Raw genomic sequence first — 21,295 nt, forward strand, 5'->3', positions numbered from 1 at the left:
TTTCATTTGTGAGGGTTTGATAATTCATTTGTAGTCTCTCTCCTTTCTATTTTACTTAGGTCAATGTTTTATGATAGATTAAAAATCATGATCAAAAGATTTTATTTTACTTATCGTGTGGTAGACATTTGTAAACTACCAAACCTTGACAACGTAAAAGTAAATTTTTGCTGTGAGGGTTTGATAATTCATTTGTAGTCTCTCTCCTTTCTATTTTTACTTAGCTCAATGTCTTATGATAGATTAAAAACTATGATCAAAGATTTTATTTTACTCACCTTAATATTTATGATAGACCGTGAAAAATACCGCAAATCAAAACACAATTGAGTAAATCGTTGTGTCGTAGTTTGCGCTATTCGAGTTTTTGGTCTTTTTCCTTCTTCTTTGTTCTTGTCTTGTTTAGACTGCCGTCAAATGACACAAACCACAACCAAGAAAATAGAGGAGACAATCAAAGAGCAAGTCGAGAAAGAAGACAAAAAGAAAACGACTCCAAGTCTTGTGACATTGATTGACAATCAGTTAGAGAATAATGCGAGTCTTTTATTTTCTTATTGTTCGCAGTTGGTAAGAGCATTAATCGACGATACTAGTTATCGTGTTTCTAAGAGTCAGCCAGTTTTGACTCAATTGAAGATGGATGTTTTTACATCTGCATCTTCTATCTTAAAATGTTCTCAAAAACAGAAAAATCATCTTGAGAAAATGAAATCCACATTGTTGACAACATTATATCCTGTCTCGCCTGAGGTCATGGAGATGTCAACAGATAAGCCGGTGTTTTCATCTAAAGTCATTGAAAATCTTTCTCGGAAAAAGAAAGCAGATGAAGAGAAGGAGATACTTGAGAAACAAGTTAAAGAAATGGGGTATCATCCTCAAGGGAAGAAAAAAAAAATGAAGAAAATGATCAAATTTTTCAGATTGTTAAACCAGCTGATCCCGCGAAAGCTGCCAAAAAAGCGTTGTATGAGGCTTTTTGTACATTTGCTTCTTATCCTTTCACTAATGTTAGGATGATTGAAACTCAAGAGGAATTTAACGAAAATTTAGAGAAGATAAAAATCGAAAGTAGTTCTCAGTGGCTTCACATTGTAGGAGTCTTGACTCGACTTGCTAAAAGAAAATTGCAACTCTTTAAGGATTATAAAACAAATGATATCGGTGCTAAACAGATGAAGGATCTTATCGAGACACATGTTGCCGGTGAGGTAACTGAAATTCCCTCGTTTTTTAAGATGAATAAGAAGGGAAAGAAGTAGTAAATTTTACCTTTGCTTGATGACATGAAGCACATTGTGTTTGCTCTAGGTAGTTCTTCGTGTACTCCGTTAACTGTCTTTGAAACGTCGTTGTCACATTTTGCACATTTTTTTTTAATCAGACTGTAATACTGATCACTAAAAAATAAATCTTGACACTTTCTGGTTGGTATTATGTCTTTTCCTTCATACCTAAGTACTTCATAGTTCATCAAAACGCTTTCTTCAAAAAAGAAATGATTTTCATTGAAGAGTGAAGATTTGAGGATGTTGAAATCTAACAGATATTCAAACACTCTTGCACTTAAGTCGATAGGAAGTTTGAGACCACCCTCTTTTTCATAATCGGTTAGATATTTTGGAGCGACAATGGAGGTTAGACTTTTCATACCCATTTGTGGGTGACTTTGTGGGACACTTGTACCATCTTGTTTCTTTGGATAAAAAGTCTCATTAATTGGTGATCTTTGTCTGGTACGATTGGATCGTCAGTCCACACAGATTCCAAAACTAACAAGATGTCTCGTGCTCTCGCCGTTTTGTTGTATCTGTCGCGCTCTAATCCCAGATATACATTGAAAATTGCAATAATGTGATTGCGAGATTTTGGAAATTCGTCTCCCCAAGCTATAGTAATTGGTATGGATGAATGTTCGGTGTTTAAAGGTTGTGTTAACTTTACTAGCATTGTTTTGTCGTCTAATATAATTAATTCAGGTGCTTTGAAGAGGAAAATTGGTTCGAAGTCAGTAGGAGCGGATTTCAGTTGACGTTTAACAATTCCAAGACGAGTTTGGACTTTTGGATACGTGGAAGGGTTTTTTGATAAACTGAAAAAATAAAAAAAGAGAGAAAACTAATTTTGTTTTTAATCTTAAAAGAAAACTTTCGATTTTATGAGGGGATTAAAAAAAACCATCTTACCTCATCTTGTTGGTGTTTTTTGCTTTTATAAAATCTGACTTTGTTCACACTCTGATAGTGAAGTGATAAGGCAAAAGTCATCTTCCTCCATTTTTATATTGAGTGATAGATTTTAAAATTTTCCTTTTTGGGAGGTATTATTTTAAAAAGGTCGTCAGGTTCAGAGTTGTTTGTCATATAAGGATGGAATTTGGACTTCCTTTTATTTTTTATGAAATGTAGACACGTACCCTATAAATGCAAAAACAAATCGATTATACGCATGCGCGATGATGATGATGAATTACCTCATGTCTTGGATCATTTTGTCTTGTTTCATATAAATAGTTTGAGAAGATATATTGGAGTCAAGATGGAGTGGACCTCCCTTAACGGGTTGGCAAACCCGGTCTGCGATACACAGCCGGGCCAGAAAAAAGAAAAGGTGTATCTCCTCTCCATCGTCTTTTATGGGAGTGGCTCATTTTTGAAAAGTGTCCACTTATTTCATGGGAGAGTGGCTCATTCTTGTCCACTTATTTTTTGGGGGTAAAGAACATCAATGAAATACAAAAGATTTTTATAAGGTTCAAACTTTTTTTTATTCTTCCATTAAAGATCTCTTATTTAACAATCATCAACTGTACTTTTTCTTTTGAAAAACCTATTCTATAGATAAAAGAAAAAAATACATATCTTTTTCGTTTTTTCACTTCATGCAAAAGAGAGTATGCTTTTCAATTCTTTTTTTGTGTCTTTCCCTTTTGCTTGCTTGCATTCAACTCTTGAAAGTGATAAGCTAGTCCTGCTTTAGCCTCCTTATTACTTTTGACTTGCCTCTTGGCTTCCAACCTAAACCAAGCCTCTGCATTCAATGCATTTTTGGAATAGGAGGAAAATTCGGCTGCTTTTACAAATTCACATTTTCCTCCTTCATCTTTTTTGTTTGCACAAACATAGAAAAGACGTTGATCAATGAAATCGACCTTTGAAAAACTACGAACCAAAGTGGCTGTTTTTCCGTGATCATCACACCTCACTCTTGGATGAGGATACTTAAATTCATTAAGCACTTTTTCCTTAATATCGAGAAGATACTTAGCATAGTCGGCGGATGATCTTTGCCAACCGAGGTTACAATCTCCTGACGAACACATGCAATAAAAGGTACCCTTTTCCTTAGTCGATCCGACATTCAGAGGCGACTTACAGATTGGACAATTAAAATCAATATTAGCTAATGCTTCTAATGTTGCTTTTGCCCTCGGATCTTCGTCGTCTTCTTCTTCTGCTAACATCGATGGAGGTGCAGGGATAACAAGGATCTCTGTTTCTTTCCTCTCTTTTTAAGAGAATAAAAATTGAGTAAAAATTGTTAATTTTAAGGAAAAAGTGTTCATTTTTCATCTTTCTAAATCTTAGACATATACCCTCGTCTCATTTCCAGTCTCTTTGGTGGGTGGACGTCCTCTTTTTTTTGGCTCTTTCTTCTTGTCTGCTAACTGTTTCTCCATCTCTTCCAATTTCGAACTGTCATTGGGGTCTGCGTCTTCATCTGGATCTCCGTCATTGATAAATTCATTATCGTAGTCAGTGGGTTTGTCATCTGCTTCTTCGTTGTCGTCTGAAGAGTCATCGATCCTCATTCTCACTTTGGTGGGTTTAGTTCTTTCTCTATGTTCTTCTACCTCTGCTTCAGTCAATAGAAACGTAGCCATTTTTAAAAACACTTTTGAAGTGTGTTAGAAAAATTGTGTTTTCATCTTGTTTATATATCATTTTTTCATTCGACCTTTACCCACTTTTTATTAAAAACAGGAAACGGATAATAATCTTCTTCGTCCAAAACACGTTTTCGACCTGACCCCTTTTGTGGCGGCATTGAATAGTATTCGTCATCGTCATCACTATCAGGCGGTTGTAACTCACCACTCATCCACGCCTGTCCTACATCAGAAATATCACTTTCTGTCACGATTTTTTTTTCTTTTATCTGCTTGTTCCTTATTGAGTTCATTAATACTTTCTAAAACGTCCCCCCATTCATCTTCGTCTTTATGCCACTTATGCTTTTTTCCTTTATAAATGCTGTCTAAAACTTTTTTTGTATCTTCATCCCACTCTTCCTTTTCACTATCCCACCCATGAGTTGGAGTGGAAGAACCAGACATCGAAGAATGCGCGTGACTCGGACCGGCAACACTTAACAAAGGACTTGCACTAATTCCAACTGAATGTGTGGGCTTGTTTGTTGTTGTTCCAACTCCAATTTCACGGAATTGAGGAGTGGTCTGAGGCTTAACATTTTTGTAACCGATAAGACCTAACTCTATGAATTGGGATTTATATTTTTTTGTTATTTTTCGAAGATATTTTAATACATCCTGTAAGTCGAGATTGTTTGGGAGTGGTGATCCTTTTCGTAGAAAATCTCTGACCCATCTGTTCATTATCACGTATTCTCGAAATGCTTTCAAAATATGGTCTCTGTCCATTCCTTTCTATTTATCTAATTGCTTTGCAAGTGGAAAATCTTCTTCTTCTGAATTCATATATGTCTTTTCTGTAATGGTCTTGTCATTTACCGAGTGATATATTTCTTTTATATTTCCTTGCTTACCACCACCCTTTTGTTGTTCTATTACGCGTTGTAACTCGTCTTCTCCTAACAAGAGATATTCTTTAACGTGTTTATCTTCAAATAGAGGCCGACCTAAGATGTTCATCGTTGTCATCTTCCTCCAGATGTTTTAATAATAAAGCTTGAAGAACTTTTCTTTTCTTTATCTCTTCCTTGCGATATTGCTTTTTTTCTGATTTCGATGGGTATCTTCTTTCTTTTCGACAAAAGTTCAACGACTGGTTCGATCTCTTGTCCTTTTTTATTCTCTTTCTCGCTTCGAGTGTTATATAGCAAATCTGATACTGCTAGGAATTCGTCGTTTTTTTCAAGTTCTATATCTTTTATAATAAATTTTCTGATTTTATCATAATTTTCATAAAATCTTGTCTTATTTTTGTCCATACTTCAGTCGTAGTCTTAATCTTTTTTTTTATGGAAAATACAAGTGTCCGTTTTCTTTCTGCTTATAAAGAATCCTGTTTTTATCTTGAAGGATGATTTCTTGTCCGTTTGTCAATTGAGAAATAGGCACAAATTTTTCTTTAGAAAGTCTTATATTTCTTGATGTGTACTCTTCCATTTCCTTCACTTGAATGATGAAGAGAGAGTCGGGGGATCTTCTTTTAAAATGTTCGTACGAATAGAGACGGTTCCACATTTTGACATGGGGTGATTATCTATTATCATATACCCACCTTTCCTTTCCGTCCATATTCGATAAAGTTTTATGAGTGAATCCAGATGTCTTTTTGAAGGCACGTAGTCTCGAAAACGAAGTCGTAAAGCATTAGTTTCGTTTCTAAATCCAAAGAATACTAAAGCAGCAAATTGACTCCGCATGACTGTAGCATATTTACCTGGTGGGAAGAGCGATTGGAAAACAATAATGCTCGATAAATTTAAATGATGAGCGTTTTTCGTCAATAAGTGCTGTGTTTCCACATTGTTTTCTATCTCGGACTGTAGGTCGTCCAATACGATTATACCTGGTCTTTCTTCTTCTCTAAATAAGAATTTAATGTTATCTGGTAAACCTTTGTGTAGAATGATTCCTTTTTCCACCATTCGATCAAAAATGGGTTGCCAAACAGACCCATAACAATATACGATTTTCTTTATATTTTTTCCGTCTCTTGTAGAAAAGTAGAGATCGGCATTTGAGAGTAGAGAATATAAGAAGTGAGTCTTTCCTGTACCCGTATTTCCATATATAGCGATATTACTCGGATGAGTAAATTTAGGAGACGAGACACGTTCGCACAGTTCCATGATTTTAATACAAATGCTTTCTCTTTCTACTTACACTCATCTTTATATTTTTACGAGACTTACATATTTGCTTACTTTCTTTTAAGGTATCTCTGATTAATTTTACTAATTTCTCATTCGTGACTTCGTTAAGATTAACGTCGTGACTTATTTTGTCTAAAGTCTTTGGAAAGGTTGAATGCACTTTTTCCCATACCCTAAAATCATTTGAAAATGGATCGTCTACATCAAAATCTTTCTTAAGAAATTCTAAACTAGGTGTTTCCATACAACTCATTTTTTTTAAAAAGTAGATGCAATAATCTCCACACACATCGCTATCTAGTTGTTGTAAGACTATGTCGTTTCTAATCCAGTCTCTAGATAAAAATTGTCTCCAGTTCTCATTTCCATATATCTCGTTCCCATCATACGAATCAAAATAAAATTTCTTTCCTTGCTTACAAAAAATAGCAACCCAATGTTCTCCTTCCAACCCGTGTTTATCTGTTTTCATAATAAAACAACAAAGAGAGGGAATATAGTAAGGGATTTTATCCGCAGCAAAAACTCCTAGAAAATTATTTTTTGGAATGTCTTCATCTTTCGAACAAGCTAAAGTAAGTTCCATAGTATCGTGCATTTTTTTTTATGTAGTCGAACCGTCTCTGATGTTGCTGAACTTGACAGGAATTTTGGTTGGCAGCTCTTTGAATGCTTTTGGAGCCCAGCTATTGTCTAGCGGATTAACACACGTTAATTCTCCTCTTTCAAACCAGCCGATGAAAAGTTGTCGTCTATTTGCTGCATTATTTGCATTAAACCACATTCTAGCAGAGAAAATACCGTCAATTTTGCGAACGGTGTTAGCTATTCCTTTTTTTCTGTTGGGAGTCAGGTCTACATAGGCAAACCATCTACCATGCTGGATTTTATCCAAAGGAAAATTTCCGATGTTTACTCTTTTAGAATCACCTATATCTGCAACCATGTCACACTGAGTGGTCCATATATATCTTCTATTTGTGAGATTATTCGTCCAATTAATGTAACCTTTTGCAAAAATAGGACGGTCATCAATGTATAATTGAATCTTGGTACAAGCAAAAGGTTTGAATAATCCTGGGGTTTGCACATGAGTTGTCTGTGACACTTGTGCAGCATCGACAAGTCCGAAAAAAAATCTGTCCGGAATTCTTCCATCTAAGGAAGTCCAATCTCCAATTATCACACCTTCACCGGCATTGCTTTCTGAAACTGTTTTGCTGAAAACCAACCTGACTTTATCATAAGTATCAAACATCAAATCATCTTGAGCAAAAACTTTTTTTTCCATTTTTTCATCTTCCTCTCCCCCCATTGACTTGTAATCGATTAACAAAAATATATCGTTGGGGTGAATTTGATATACTGAAGTATTTTGTTCAGCTCCCTCACCGTCATCATCTCCTGTTCTTGATATTAACATAAAAGCATCATCTTGCAGGTCCAATTCTACCACATAATCAAATAAAGACGGTAAGGCTTTGTGGATTTCGTGAAAAAAAACCGGGTAAGGGTTTTATTATGATTGGAATCCACCCCAGATTATATTGATATATTTCAAAGTTCTTAACGACCAATTCTTCAGCATCGGGGTTAGCTTTTGCAAATCCACATTTATCCTTATGCGGATTATAATTCATCTTCGGATCATATCCTCTGTAAAATAATAATTGTTCGCTTTCTTTCTCATCTTTGCTGGTTTGAAAATCAAATCTTAACGATTCTTCAAAAGCTAAATACGGTGATATCACTTCTACATCGTGTTGTCTTTTTGGTTTAACGCGTATGCTCTTGATTATCCAACCGGCTATGTCATTTATGAAACGAACGTGAACGTTCGCTCCATCGGCAGGATTAGCAGGATCTCGTGGTTGGTTACCGTTCGCCAATCGTGGTCGTACCTTCATGTGTAGCTGGATGTCTGAGGGGATGAACCAATTATCTTTTCTGGCTTTCACTCCAAATGTTAAACTCTTAGCAGTCGTTGCATAAGGTTCTGGATAAACTTTTGTTGGGTAGGCTAAATCCCAGGTTTCTATTAAAGGTAATTTAGGTGCTGGTCCTTCAACATCTTCTTCCAAAACTTCGACTTGAGCAAATCTTTTCATTTTTTAATTTTTTTTCCTCTTTTCTTCAAACCTTCCAAAAGAGAATCAAGTGTGTCTTCTTCTTCCACTCGCCTTTTCTTCGCTAATGATGCTTTTTCTTCCTTGTTAGAGACTTTATCTTTTTCGTTATCGACTCCTGATTGGTCCAATCCTAATAATTGCATCATTTGTGTATTCATCGCTCTTAATTTCACTATTTCTTCTTCCATTTTTTCTTTGTCCGAGTGATCTTTAAGAATATTTAGTCTTACTCCATCTCTCTTTTTTTGTGCTATTTCTCGCATTTCTTCTTTGTCTTCACTTTCTTCCTCTTTTGCCCCACGCACATTGCCCCCACCGATCATGATGGAAAATAGACTTTTATGAGTGTCTAGCTCTCTTTCACACTCCTCACTTCTTTTTTCTAATAATTCTAACACCTTTAATAATTCATTTGTTGTTCCTTCTTCATTTTGTTCTTCCACATCATCTTTTTGTGTTCTCAAAAGTTCAGTAACTATCTTTTCTTTAAGACTATTAGTTTCATCTTTTTGTTTTTTTAATGCTTTCACTTTTCCTTTTTCTTCTTCCACATTTGTTTTTCCATCTTCTTTCTTCTTTCTCTCATAAGCAAGATAAGAAAACATGGTTTCGCAAAGATGTTACTCTTTCAAGAAGCTTTTACGAAATGATCACTTTTGAATGAAGTGTCGTCTTTTATTTTATCATTTTATCTAGTAATTTTTTGGTTCCAAATGAAGCAGCACCACCCAGGACTCCGGTTGCCAATGCTCCCAAAGCCGGAATGAGAAAAGGAAGAATTCCCCCTCTTTGCCCTCTCCCTCTTTGTCTTCTCTTTTGTTCCATTATAAATTGAGCCACTGACGACAGATCGCCAGATATACCTTTTCCTTTTTGTTTTTTATTTATGTAATTCTGAAGGAATTGTCTTCCTTTTCGTCGTAATATTCCGGTACCCATATCGTACAATGGTAAAGCGGCTCTTAAAAGAGCTTTTTTACCCAGTGTTTTAGCTAATTTTCCTGCGTCACCGAGTATTGCGTGACTTATCAAACCGCTTCCACGTTGTCTCTTGGCAGCTTGCATCCAAGAAGAACTAGCTTTACTACTAGGTCTTTTAAAATTTCTTAAAGCCGCTTCTGTATAAGCTCTTATCATAGCTGCTCGTCGACCCGGCATGGGTTTTCCAGCATGTTTTCCGTGTAAATACCATCCACCTATCGCCTTATGCCACCTAGTTCTCTTGTTTCCCTTTCTAATCGCTCCTACTCTTTGTAACACACCATGAATAGAATTAGGCCCTCTCTGATTTTCTGTTTTTCTAGTCGAAGGCCTTATGCTGGCTAAAAATGCTTTAACGTCATTTCCTATTTGTCGTGTCGGAGCTCTTCTTTTTGGTGGAATGATGATTGTATTCAAATCTGGATTGAAAATGGGTAAATCTGACGCTTTTCTTTTTCTGTTATTCACATTTTTGTATGCTCTATGCACAACCCCTTCTATACCCGCAACACCGACATTGTCACCAGCTCTTTGTGCTACCTGGGCAAGAAGTTCGAGATTACTAGGTTGTGGTTTCTTAGTTTTCTTAGTTCTAGCACCACCATATTGACCATAAGGGTCGTAACCATTTCCATAAGTATTTCTTTTATTCCCACTTCCTTTTTGTAAGATTCTATTTCCCAAATAATCTTCTTTTCCCATCTTTTTCTTTTCTTTTCTATCTTAATTGTCTCCTCCTTATTCTCAATTGACAAACTGCTTCGGCTCCTTTAAACCTTCTCCCTCTTGTGTCGGCAAAACGAATGAAACAGGAGAAGAAAACATTTGAATTTATTCTTTTCCATGTCAATCGTTCAGGCGAGTAATAATAATGATCCGTCAGCGGATTGAAGGGAACCATTTCCAAATTTTGAGTTCTTTCTTTTCCTACCATTTCTTCTATAACAAAGTCACAATCCACAAGAATGAATTGAAAAGAACTGGGGGAAATTTCACTCCAAACTGAATGATCGTGTCTTCTAGCTATTTGAATTGCTTTACCGTCTCCACGTGTGGCATCTAAACGCACTCCTATCACTTCTTTTCCTTTCTTGAGCACTGTAAAAGTGCACGATGAACTATTTATATCTTGTATGATTTTCGATACTTTTTGTTCAGTGTTCAAAAGTCCTAAGACCCTTGCCATTCTCTTATCTACTTTTAATTTATTTTTTCCTATATCTATCTCACTTTTGTGTTCTAAATAATTGATTTTTATAGTAAATTTACTTTGAACTTCATTGACTTTTTCTAAAAACTCGCCAAAAGTAGCAATCTTTGATTCTGGTAAGTATATTTTAGTAGAAGAAGAAGATGAACTCTCAATAAAAGTGAAATGCGGATTAGTAGGATCTCTATCACTTTCTAATATATTTTTGAAAGTAGACATGTCTAAACACATTGAATCGACAGCAACCTCGTAATCGGTTGTATAATGACACGGTTTTTGAATGAAATTAATGGTTAATCTACCATCTTCGTCCGTTGTTCCCTTAAAATACATAAATTCAGGTTTAATGAAGTCATCTCTTCTTCTTTCCATTTTTTCAATAAATTTCAAACCAATTATTTTGCGCTTTTCTAAAATAAAGACTTTCAGCTGTCGCTCCTGTATAAAACCTACAATCGGCGACAAAATTAGTTGAGACAGTTGCCAACAGAGCACACTGGCAACGACACATTCATTGTTTGCAAAGAAAACTTATCCAGAAAGTACGTTTCCGGGATACCCCTCCCTCCCCCACCCTAATCAATGTTGTACCGCTGTCGACAAGGCTCGTAGAAAACAGAAAAACACAACATTGTCCCGGGGGTGCGGGGGAGGGGGCCATTTGCGCCGCCGAGCTTGAAGTCGACTCTAAAGGATAAGAGTGTCTCAACAATTTTGACGCCGATTGTCTGTATGAAAAAACTTTGTATGAAGTGTAATGACCACTTCTGATAAGCGTTTTTTGTGCATTAATATATGAAATATACACATTTCAATAGCGTTTATGCGTTGTCATGTCATATAGGAATCAGAACATATATTAAATCACCTTTTTCTTTATTACGGTGATGTAGCAGTCACTGGTATGATTGCAGACATTTCAGTGTCGAACATAGTTTTCACACAGAACATTTCTAACGAGATAAGGGCATGTATACGCTTGCCATAAGGGCATGTATACGCTTGCCATCTATTTGCGAAGGGCGGAAAGTGAATGATATTGTCAGGGAAGTGATCTCTCACGGGCCTCGATGTACCGCATTCTAAAAAAAGAGAAATTTTAACGCAAGTAATCACTACCGAGAACGTCAATTACAACGGCCAAAATGTGGAAGTCGAACGCGCAGCGAAGTTAAGTTCACGCCACAAACGCTTATTATTGAGAGAAAAGACATCGTACTAAATAATGACAATTTCAAGACGATTTGTGCAGTGTTTTGGATTTGACATACCTTGAAATAAAGTGATACTTTCGGAACATTGCGTGACGTTTAGCATTCCCTTTTGAAATTCACTATACATAATTCCATTTCAACTTGTTACAAGGGATATGACCCATAAAAAAGAGGGAAATATAAATAGCAAAGACAGTTTTTAACTCCTGGGACAAAAAAAGAGCAGCAAACAATGCTGTACTCTGATTTTAGGAACTCCGCGGAGGAGTGGCCACAAGTAACCACGAGTAACCATAATTAACAAGGAGAATAATTACATTATCTTTTTATAATAATCTTGTGGTTACTCGTGGTTACTCGTGGTAAATGAGAAAATATTGTTTCTTTACTCCCAAAAACATTCATTTCCCACCAAAACCAGCTCTGCAAAGCATCTGCGACAAGGTGGAAAGTCTTTTTGCACCGACATAGCAATTTGAGCGTGGAAAGTAAATGTGTTCCCCGGCTGTAACAGCCACCATGTCTGTTTCGCGTTGATCTGCGACACCACTTCGACCAACAAAATCGGCTTCTTCTGATGAATTGGAGTTAGAGGCATAACCCTTTAACAAATCCATACTTTAACCCTACTGACAAATAGCGTATTAAAGAACGCAAAAGTGAACAGGTCCTTTGCACTTACGTCACAATCTTCGCTTCGCACATGACAACGCATTTTTCACACTCGAAAACGAGAATAATAAACTATCCGCAATTTTTTAGACCTGTAAAAAGTCTTTCACTCATGTGGTCATATTGACGGACAGACTGGACTATAGGTGCCCGTATAAAGGGTATAAAGGAAGTTTTCTGAAACAGACAATCGGCGACAAAATTAGTTGAGACAGTTGCCAACAGAGCACACTGGCAACGACACATTCATTGTTTGCAAAGAAAACTTATCCAGAAAGTACGTTTCCGGGATACCCCTCCCTCCCCCACCCTAATCAATGTTGTACCGCTGTCGACAAGGCTCGTAGAAAACAGAAAAACACAACATTGTCCCGGGGGTGCGGGGGAGGGGGCCATTTGCGCCGCCGAGCTTGAAGTCGACTCTAAAGGATAAGAGTGTCGCAACAATTTTGACGCCGATTGTAGGTCTTTTCTTACTCGATCCAGAGACACTTTCTACATCTATTTCCAATGAATCGGTGAACACACTGTTAATTTTATGCATTTCCCTCTCTCTTTTATTCTGATAATGAACGACTTTCCCGTCTGCCGAATTGATATCGATGATTGACGAAAAAAGGTGGTCTTCTTTTTTCTCATCAGAATAAACAGAAGAAAGAGAAGTCAAATTTAATACAGATAATTTCACCATCTCCACATCTTTCGACACCAAATCTTTTAAAGGTCTATTCACGAATTCAAAATTTTTCATATCGTACTCCCCTTTTAGAGTAGTCTTGATTTTTTTCTCTTCCAAAAGCTCTACACTACCGTGTATCTTGAATTTCTTCTCACTACTTTCATCTTTTATTTCCATAATTTTTTTTGTAGTTGTTGTAGATGTGGTGAAGACTTGTGTGGATTTAATTGGAATTAATCTATTTACTTTTACTCGTAATGAAAAAGCCGAATTACCTTGTAATCCAGTATCAAAAACAACATATTTAGTACCCTTATACACAACATTAGTAATGTTAAGCTTTGATTTATCAAAATTAAGTCTAAACTCTCCTAAAAGATCAAATTTACTTTTTGTATCTAAATCTAGAGCTTTTGCCAATTTCTCAGTCACGACGAAAACAATCGCCATTTTTTTCTTAATTGCTTGCATATAACGCTCATATCCATAAAACATATTAAACGTGCGTAATGTATCATCAAAATTGAAAAAAGAATCGTAAGGTGTATTAGGTCGATCTGATGCACTGCCCCACCAGACGACGTTTCCAAATAAAAATTGTTGGAAATGAGCCTTACTCCAATCTATAGGTCCTCCAGATGAAAAATCGGGAGTTAACACTCTCTTGAAAGTACTAACATTCTTTCGCATATATTGATATATCCTCCACCACATTGATTTCCAGGATGGTGAATCATAATTACCAGGGTTCCATAATTTTTCAAAGTCAGGCCATTTCTGGGGCGGGGGGGGGGGGGGGGGTTGATAAAAGTGTAACATTCTCTATCTTCATCATATCCAATAATTCCAATTGCTTCGGACTGAAAATCTGCACTCAATAATTTGTCACTAAGTCTTTTATTTACAACAGTCTTATCGTATTCCAAATCTTTTCCTTTTTCATATACATCTTCTATGACTTCAAAAGTCGTAAAATACCTCTTTTCCGTAAGACTACCACTCTTTTTAATATTACCATCTTCATCTTTGAAAATATAATCCAATTCATTGCTCTGCTCATTATTAAAGATTACCTTATCCACCCCCATTTCCCACACACCTTTCCTTAAGTCTAGGTCTAATGGTAATTTACCAATGAAATGAGAACGCACTGAATCTCTATCATTTGCTCTAATCACGTCTTTATCGTTAGAAAGCAACCAAATAAAGAAATCATCATCAATACTTTCCCACGAATAATCTTTATTACTACTCATTTTTTGACCCAAACACCCACTCCTTCAGGGTAATCGGCTAATTGTTCAAAAATTTGTTTCCCTTTTCTTTCTATTTCTTTACCTATTCTAGGAGAGAGGGGTAATGTTACTTTCTGTATCTCGCTCTGAGTAAAACTACCTTCGACAAGTTCTCCAGATAAATCTTTAACCTTATATAAATTAATATCAAAACGTGGATATCTTCTAAATCTTTTATATACCTCAAACACTTCTCCTGTAAAGGTTCCTCTGTAATCTTTACTGAAAGCAGTTCGTTTTCCTGATAACCTTACTTTATCGCCCACCTTTACAGAAAAAGGTTTCTTTAAAAAATGCGTGTTCCTTGCTGTATCAATTTTATGATCGATTAACTTCGATAAAATAGCACCATTGTTAGCCTCTGTTATTCTTATGGGGGCAAATCCGAGTGCCGAATGAACCCGTTTATTATAATTTTTGATAACCAGTCTGCTGATTTCCCTATTAGTTTTTTTCAGATAATACAATCTATACTTATAGAAAAAAGACTGAAAGGTACGGTTAAACCTCTCTATTAAACTTGCTTTCAGATCAGTTGTTATTCTATAATGTTTTATCGAATTACGTTCACAATAAGAACTAAAAGTCTTATTGAAAAATTCCGTACCTTGATCAGTCTGAATATTATGAGGCTTTTTTCCGCGTCCAATTATCTTTATCAAACCGTTTAATACGTGTACAGCTGCCTTGCTAGTTATTACTTCAGCATCTGCTTGACGAGAGAAAATATCGATCTTACCAAGCACAAATCTACCCAGTTTTGAATTAGGATGAGCGTGTAGATCTATTAAATCCAATTGCCACGTGTGATCTAAACCACTAGCAAAGTAAGGCGGTCTCACTTCTTTTAATCTTCTATTTCTTATAATCTGATAAGGAAAAACATATTTTCTTTCAAAATCCTTAACGTCACCATACTTGATTTTCAAATTTAATTCCTTGTTTAAAAATTCATGAACCTTTCTTGCCGATGCAAAGGCTACTGGTGAATTTTCAATGTCAAAATAAACTTTCTTCAATATCTTTTCAACTTTACTCATTCTTGTATTTCCCCTTCTTCCATCTCATCAAAGTTTTCAATTCCTCCTTCTACCGCGACTCTTTCCTGAACTTCTGCCCAAAATGCCATGTTTTCTTCCATCACAAAACGAAAGATCTTTATTCCAGCAGCCTCCAAAATTTTGTCTACCCATTTTTCGAGAACATCGTCGGAAATTTTCAAGATGTACTCTTCAAGCTGCATCAAAAAAATCTTTCTCAATCTCTTTTCTAAAACATTTTCAAGATTCTTTGTCACTGTCTCTTTCAATTTTTCTTCATCGACAATCAAAGGATTCCACTTTACTTCTTTATACTTATGAAGTGGGTCTGGAGCATCAAAGGGAATAAAGTCTTTAGACTTCAGTTTCTTTGACTCTATTTGATACTCTACTGTCTCCGTATTCGTAGCCATATCCTTTGTTTCCATCGTCTCTCTTTCGATGAAATGAGAATAAAGATTGAAAAGACCTCGATTTATATCTCTCCAATTTGACCTTTGACTTTTTCTTTTTATTCTTTCCACCACAACATACAAAATTCAATTCGACTTTCACGTCAGTATGTGTGTCTCCATCTACTTCATCATTCTCTTTAAGACAACATTTTAAGAAACGATGGAAACAACTCACACTTGCTACCTCCTCCAACCCAGTCATCATCCCAAGACAGACAGCACACAAATGATCTTTCTTTTTCATCTTCACCATCTTTATTCATTTCTTATATCCAAAGGGATATGACGTAAAATTACTCCAATCTACGACTCTTTTATCAAAAACTACTTTGTATTTCCTTAAAATCTCTCTACTTTCGAGAGAAAAAGGATTTTTGTCATTACCACGTTTGATGTCAAACTTAGGAACTTCACAAAACTCTTTAACAACCCCACTTTTCCCTTTTGGTAAATCAGAGGACTGTGACTTGATCAGATCAATAAGTTTCTCAAAGTTTACTTTTTTCTCTGTCGTTCTATTTAACCCTATCCCTCTAATCTTGAATTTAGTGGCGATCTTTTTATTTCTTTCTTCAGAAAAAACATCATAACCATAATGTTTAGGTCCACCACTACAAAATCTTAAAATGACACAACTTTCATCATAATTTTTTTCATCCTCTAATACGTTTGTTAAATCTCCTAGATACTCTCCTAATTCAGGTTCAAATTCTTCTTCGTCTTTTGACGAAAGATAAAAAACACTATCAGTATCCATATATAAAACTCTTAAATCTAATTTCTTAAGTAACTCGTATAAACGCAAACGCGCATAAGCAGTCACGAAAGCAGCCTGAACTACATTACCCTTACGATTAGGAATTGTACAATCACTCTTCTTATACCCATGGCATAAAATAGTCTTAGAATTGAGAATACGAAAAACCCTTTCTCTTATTGTTTCATCAGTCACAAAATCAAAAAATTCCTTTGGCTCGTGAGTTAAACGAGTAATTCGCCTATCGAGGTTTCTAGCCCAAAAACCCCAACAGGAATTAAGCAATATCTTAGAGACAAATCTCATCACCGGATCCTTTTTGATTTTATCATATTCTAACTTTATCCCTTCATGTTCTTCATATCTTTCGATATAATTTTGTTTGTCTTCTTCACTCTCACAATTTCGCGGCCAACCCGAATTCTCTTGTTTTATCTTCAAAAATTTATCGACAAAAGGAGCAAACAACCCTTTTTCACTCCCTCGATAATCCCAAACTTCAAAAATTTCTAGAATTTCATATCCCATCCTAACAGCTTCATAAACTTCTACAGTCACCCAAACAGCCTCAATTGACCTTTCATCTCTAGAATGAGAACAGTTAGAAGTGAAATTCTTTTCTCTTGCACATTTGCCACAAAGGGAAAAGATTAATTTCTCATCCCCACCCTCTGTTTCAAATCTTTTCGGTAAAACAGGATGAAATAAATCGTCAGGAGGTAAAACACGACATCTCATAATACCAAAATATTTATCTAATGAATAATCAAAATCATCAGCAATCCTTCTAATAATAACTGGATGTCCCGTAGGAAACTTCTCTTTTTTCATTACACTAAGGTAAAGAGAAGTAAAATCAGCAGCCTTAATACAATTTTTTGTCAAATCACACTCTTTAAATAAACAAATTGCTTCAGTTCTCCCCCAAAAAAGTGCTTCACGAGGGTTAATCGGAGCTCTCAAACCAGTTAAGTAAGGATCTATCATTTCTAGATGATCTCTTACTTCTTTATCATTTTTCATCATCTTATTCCATTCACATTCCCAAATGTAATGAACATTATAACCCTCAATTTTTAATCTTGCGATTCTGTCTTGTGTCTCCATTCGACTCAATATCATTTTTTTCCCAGTAAAAAAAGAAACATAATCATCAGAATAACACTTATTACACCCATGAACATTGCACCCCAAAAATTCCAAAACATCATTAGATTCTTCATGATAGCCGTCCACCCTCATCAATTTTTCTCCAACTTTGATTTCTCGTTGCCCATTACCTTTCCCCGAATACTCTAATTCTCCTGCATAAAATAACAAATCCTGATCAATTAACCACGTCTTCGCACTTTTAGATTGAGTATGATTCTTCAAATAATTATTTTTAGGTATTAATCCTATCTTAAAAGGAGGAATGGTACTTCTCCACACTATATTTGTGAAACTTGCTGCAGTGCAGTTCTCAATACCTATATGAAAACCAGTAATTTCATACATGGCTTTCCAAAGAATCAACCAACTTAGTCTCAAGACATTCACATCATCTCTACAGTAATCGAGTAACTCTTTTTGGAAATCCCAATCACCGATTTCCTCATTAAGATACTTTCTCCCCCATTCGAGATACCATTCTTCAAACTCCTCAAACTTCTCTTTTTTCATAAACTTTGTACCAAAAAAACGTGAAGGTGGAATAACCCCCACATAGTTCTGATTCTCTGGTACATTGAATTCATGAGGGAACATCCCCTTCTTCACAGGTAAATTAAAAGTCTTCGGTAACTTATCCAAACTACATTGAAAAAATCTGTAACTATCGATTACTTGAATTCTAGAAGAAAACCATATTCGTAATGGTACTTTCCCATCAAAAAAAATATCCGGATCCTTACAACTAACATCACAAATTTGTTGTAACAAGTAAAAACTATCAAAACGAGCAGTGTTGTGACCTATCAGAGTATAATATTTCCCAGAAGAGAGTAGACTTTCCTCCTCAAAAAATAAAAAATCAGTAAAATCCTCCATACAATTTTCCCCAACAAACACTCTTTCCTCACCATTTTCGAACTGAAAGACAATTAGATTAGGTACTAGAACATGTCTATCATTCTCCTTATCGTAAACCTTCATAGTTTCGATATCAAAAAAACAGTACTCCCCTCTCTTCAAATCTATACGTTTCTTCAACACCTCATCTGAGGGATTCAAAGGCTGTAAATAGCAAAAATGATGTCGTAAATCAACAAGCCTTTTACAGACAGAACATTTAGACATATAACACTGATGTTGAGAAGATAAAACATAAGCATTTTGACCTGTGCTAACCCCATTCTTAGCTTTCAAGTCACGTCCACATTTTCTACAAGCTACCAAATTCTCACAAACACATGTCTTACTTGAAAATTTCATAGATTTACCTAAAGCTAAATGATTATCAAAACATTCTCTACTCTTAAAGATTCTAAAACAAGAAGGACACTGAATTACTTCTCGCCCTTCTTTGTCCGAAGAACAAAAACATTTACAATCTAAACATATATCTTTATCGCACTTATGTACTCGAACACGATTCTTCTGAAACTTGAAACAATTCAAACAAAGTCTACCTTCTTTCCCCAACAAAGTATTGACACTCTTTACCAAATAAAAGTGAGAATCAGCAAGATATAAAATAATCGGTTTCCCCCTAGCATCTCTATTACAATTAAGAATGGGAGTATTATAATGTTCCCTACTTATGACACAAATAGGATGAGAATTGTAGTCATCTAATTTCGCTATTTTCTTTATACCCTCCAAATTCAATGGTACAAGAGGTAGACCTGCCTCTCTCAACAAAGTTCTGCACATTCGACGCATTCGACGAGCTTTTATACGTTCAGGTCGTGGTAATCGCCCCCCATTGGCTAATCTCAAAGCTAAAATTAGAGCAACAACACCGCAAAATGGATCAAACTTCCGAGGTACATGAAAAAGACATTTAGAATCGCTCAATACTTTCTCAAATTTAGAACTAAATGAACTTAACAAATATTTAGTAGAATACCCTCCACCACTAGGGAGACTGACGTGATAAATCTCTACTCTTAAACTTCCATCATCTAAAGATATATCTTCGTTTGATTGAACTATCAATCCAAACCTATCAAACAAAACTCTTTCATCTAAATCTCGAACTTGAACTAAAGGAACAGAAAAACCACCATCTCGAAACTCATTTGATGTAACAAAAACCTCTACATAATCATTGGGGTGGAATCTAGAACGCATAAAATCATAAATCTCAGAAATTAAGCGATCAAAAGACTCAAAAACTTCTGTGGGAGAAAAATTTGGAGAAACGACAAAATTATAAGCTATTCCATCAACACCAAACCTCTCATTATGAAAAATCCAATGCGATCTCAAATTAAATCCTCTTCCATTAAAGTCTAAGTGAACTCGAGCAGGGTTGATATCTCCTCTACCACCAATTTGAAAAATATCTTCATCTTCTTCTTCTTCGTCTTCCTCATCCTCTGTCAAAAGTCTAAATACAAGATCCTCCAATGTCAACTCGTCTTCCAACGACGAACCACCATCTTCTGATAAAATTCGACTCACAGCCTCGTCTAAAGATTCATCTAAGTCAAAATCACCTTCTTCTCGTAAAATATTCTGAACCACATCATCCAGATCATCTTCGTCTTGTAAAATACCGTTTACCAAATCCTGAAGGTCCCCCATCTCACCTTTTCAATCACACAAGAAAAAAATTAAGAATAACCAAAAACAAAAATCGATAAAACCCTTTTTAAAAATGACACTCACCTAATTCTCATCATCATATTCACCGCAGGCAAGAAAACCAGAAATAGCAAGCTCTCGCTCATCCTCTCCATCATTTAAATAAACACTCATGGATGGACGCCATTTGGTTTTTTTTCTCTCCTCCTCTTCCTTAAGCACTAAAAATGCCTCTTTCACTGTTGGTGGAATGTGTTTCACAACTTCGATTTCTTTCTCAACTTCAGAAAGCACTTTGTCAGGTTGAAACGAGAGAGAGAAAACTCTCTCAACAAAAACGAAAAACCAAGTGATTATAAACGCAATCATCTTCTATTTCGCATAATAAAGAACAACCACATTTCTTACCCCTCTTTATACCCGATACAAAGAAAAACAACACCAGGTTATCTCATTTTCCTTTCTTTTAATTAAAAATAGATGTGTGATTCAAAACCACTTAAAGCTTCAACAACAAGATTAAAAATTCCTTATCTCAACATCTTAAATTTCGTCTCACACATAAACCAAGAAGGTAACTTATTAGGGTCAACACTCATTAATCTCAAAAACTCGTCTATCTCTCCTATATACTCTTCAGTCAAAACACCGCAAAAACGAGCACGAACATCTGCTTTATATTGTCTCATTGCTAGACTGATCTTTCTTTCATCTTCTTCCTTTAACCCTTCTCCATCCAAAATTCTTCTCATAACTTCATGGCTGTAAGATAACGAAGTCACGACCTTTGCAATCTTCTTATAATATTTCTCCTAAAATATGTGAAAAACAACACGTTCTAGACAGTCGGCAAAAAACAAAGAAAAAGAAAACAACACGTTCTAGACAAATCGACAAAAACACACACCATCTCACGAAAAGTAGAAAGCTTAGTATCATAGTCCGTTAAGTCTTCCATAATGGAAATGTTCTCACGAGCAGTTCTTCTTCAAAGTGACTAAGTTTAAGCAAAAGTCATCCATAAATCCTCATGGTTATTAGCAACACTTT

General features: G+C 35.7%; 1 protein-coding gene across 1 annotated transcript; it reads right to left on the reverse strand.

Moving 5' to 3' along the window:
- Positions 1 to 16,018: 16,018 nt before the first annotated feature.
- LOC137989256 (uncharacterized) lies at positions 16,019 to 20,245 on the reverse strand. Its single transcript, XM_068835092.1, has one exon. The coding sequence runs from the start codon at positions 20,243 to 20,245 to the stop codon at positions 16,019 to 16,021; it is 4,227 nt and encodes a 1,408-aa protein (XP_068691193.1).
- Positions 20,246 to 21,295: the final 1,050 nt, after the last annotated feature.

This window comes from Montipora foliosa, unplaced genomic scaffold (genome assembly GCF_036669935.1).
Source record: "Montipora foliosa isolate CH-2021 unplaced genomic scaffold, ASM3666993v2 scaffold_449, whole genome shotgun sequence".
NCBI lineage: Eukaryota > Metazoa > Cnidaria > Anthozoa > Scleractinia > Acroporidae > Montipora > Montipora foliosa.

Bases quoted from the DNA above. Each gene is read 5' to 3' on its own strand.
- LOC137989256 (XM_068835092.1), bottom strand. From the start codon at position 20,245: ATGGGGGACCTTCAGGATTTGGTAAACGGTATTTTACAAGACGAAGAT.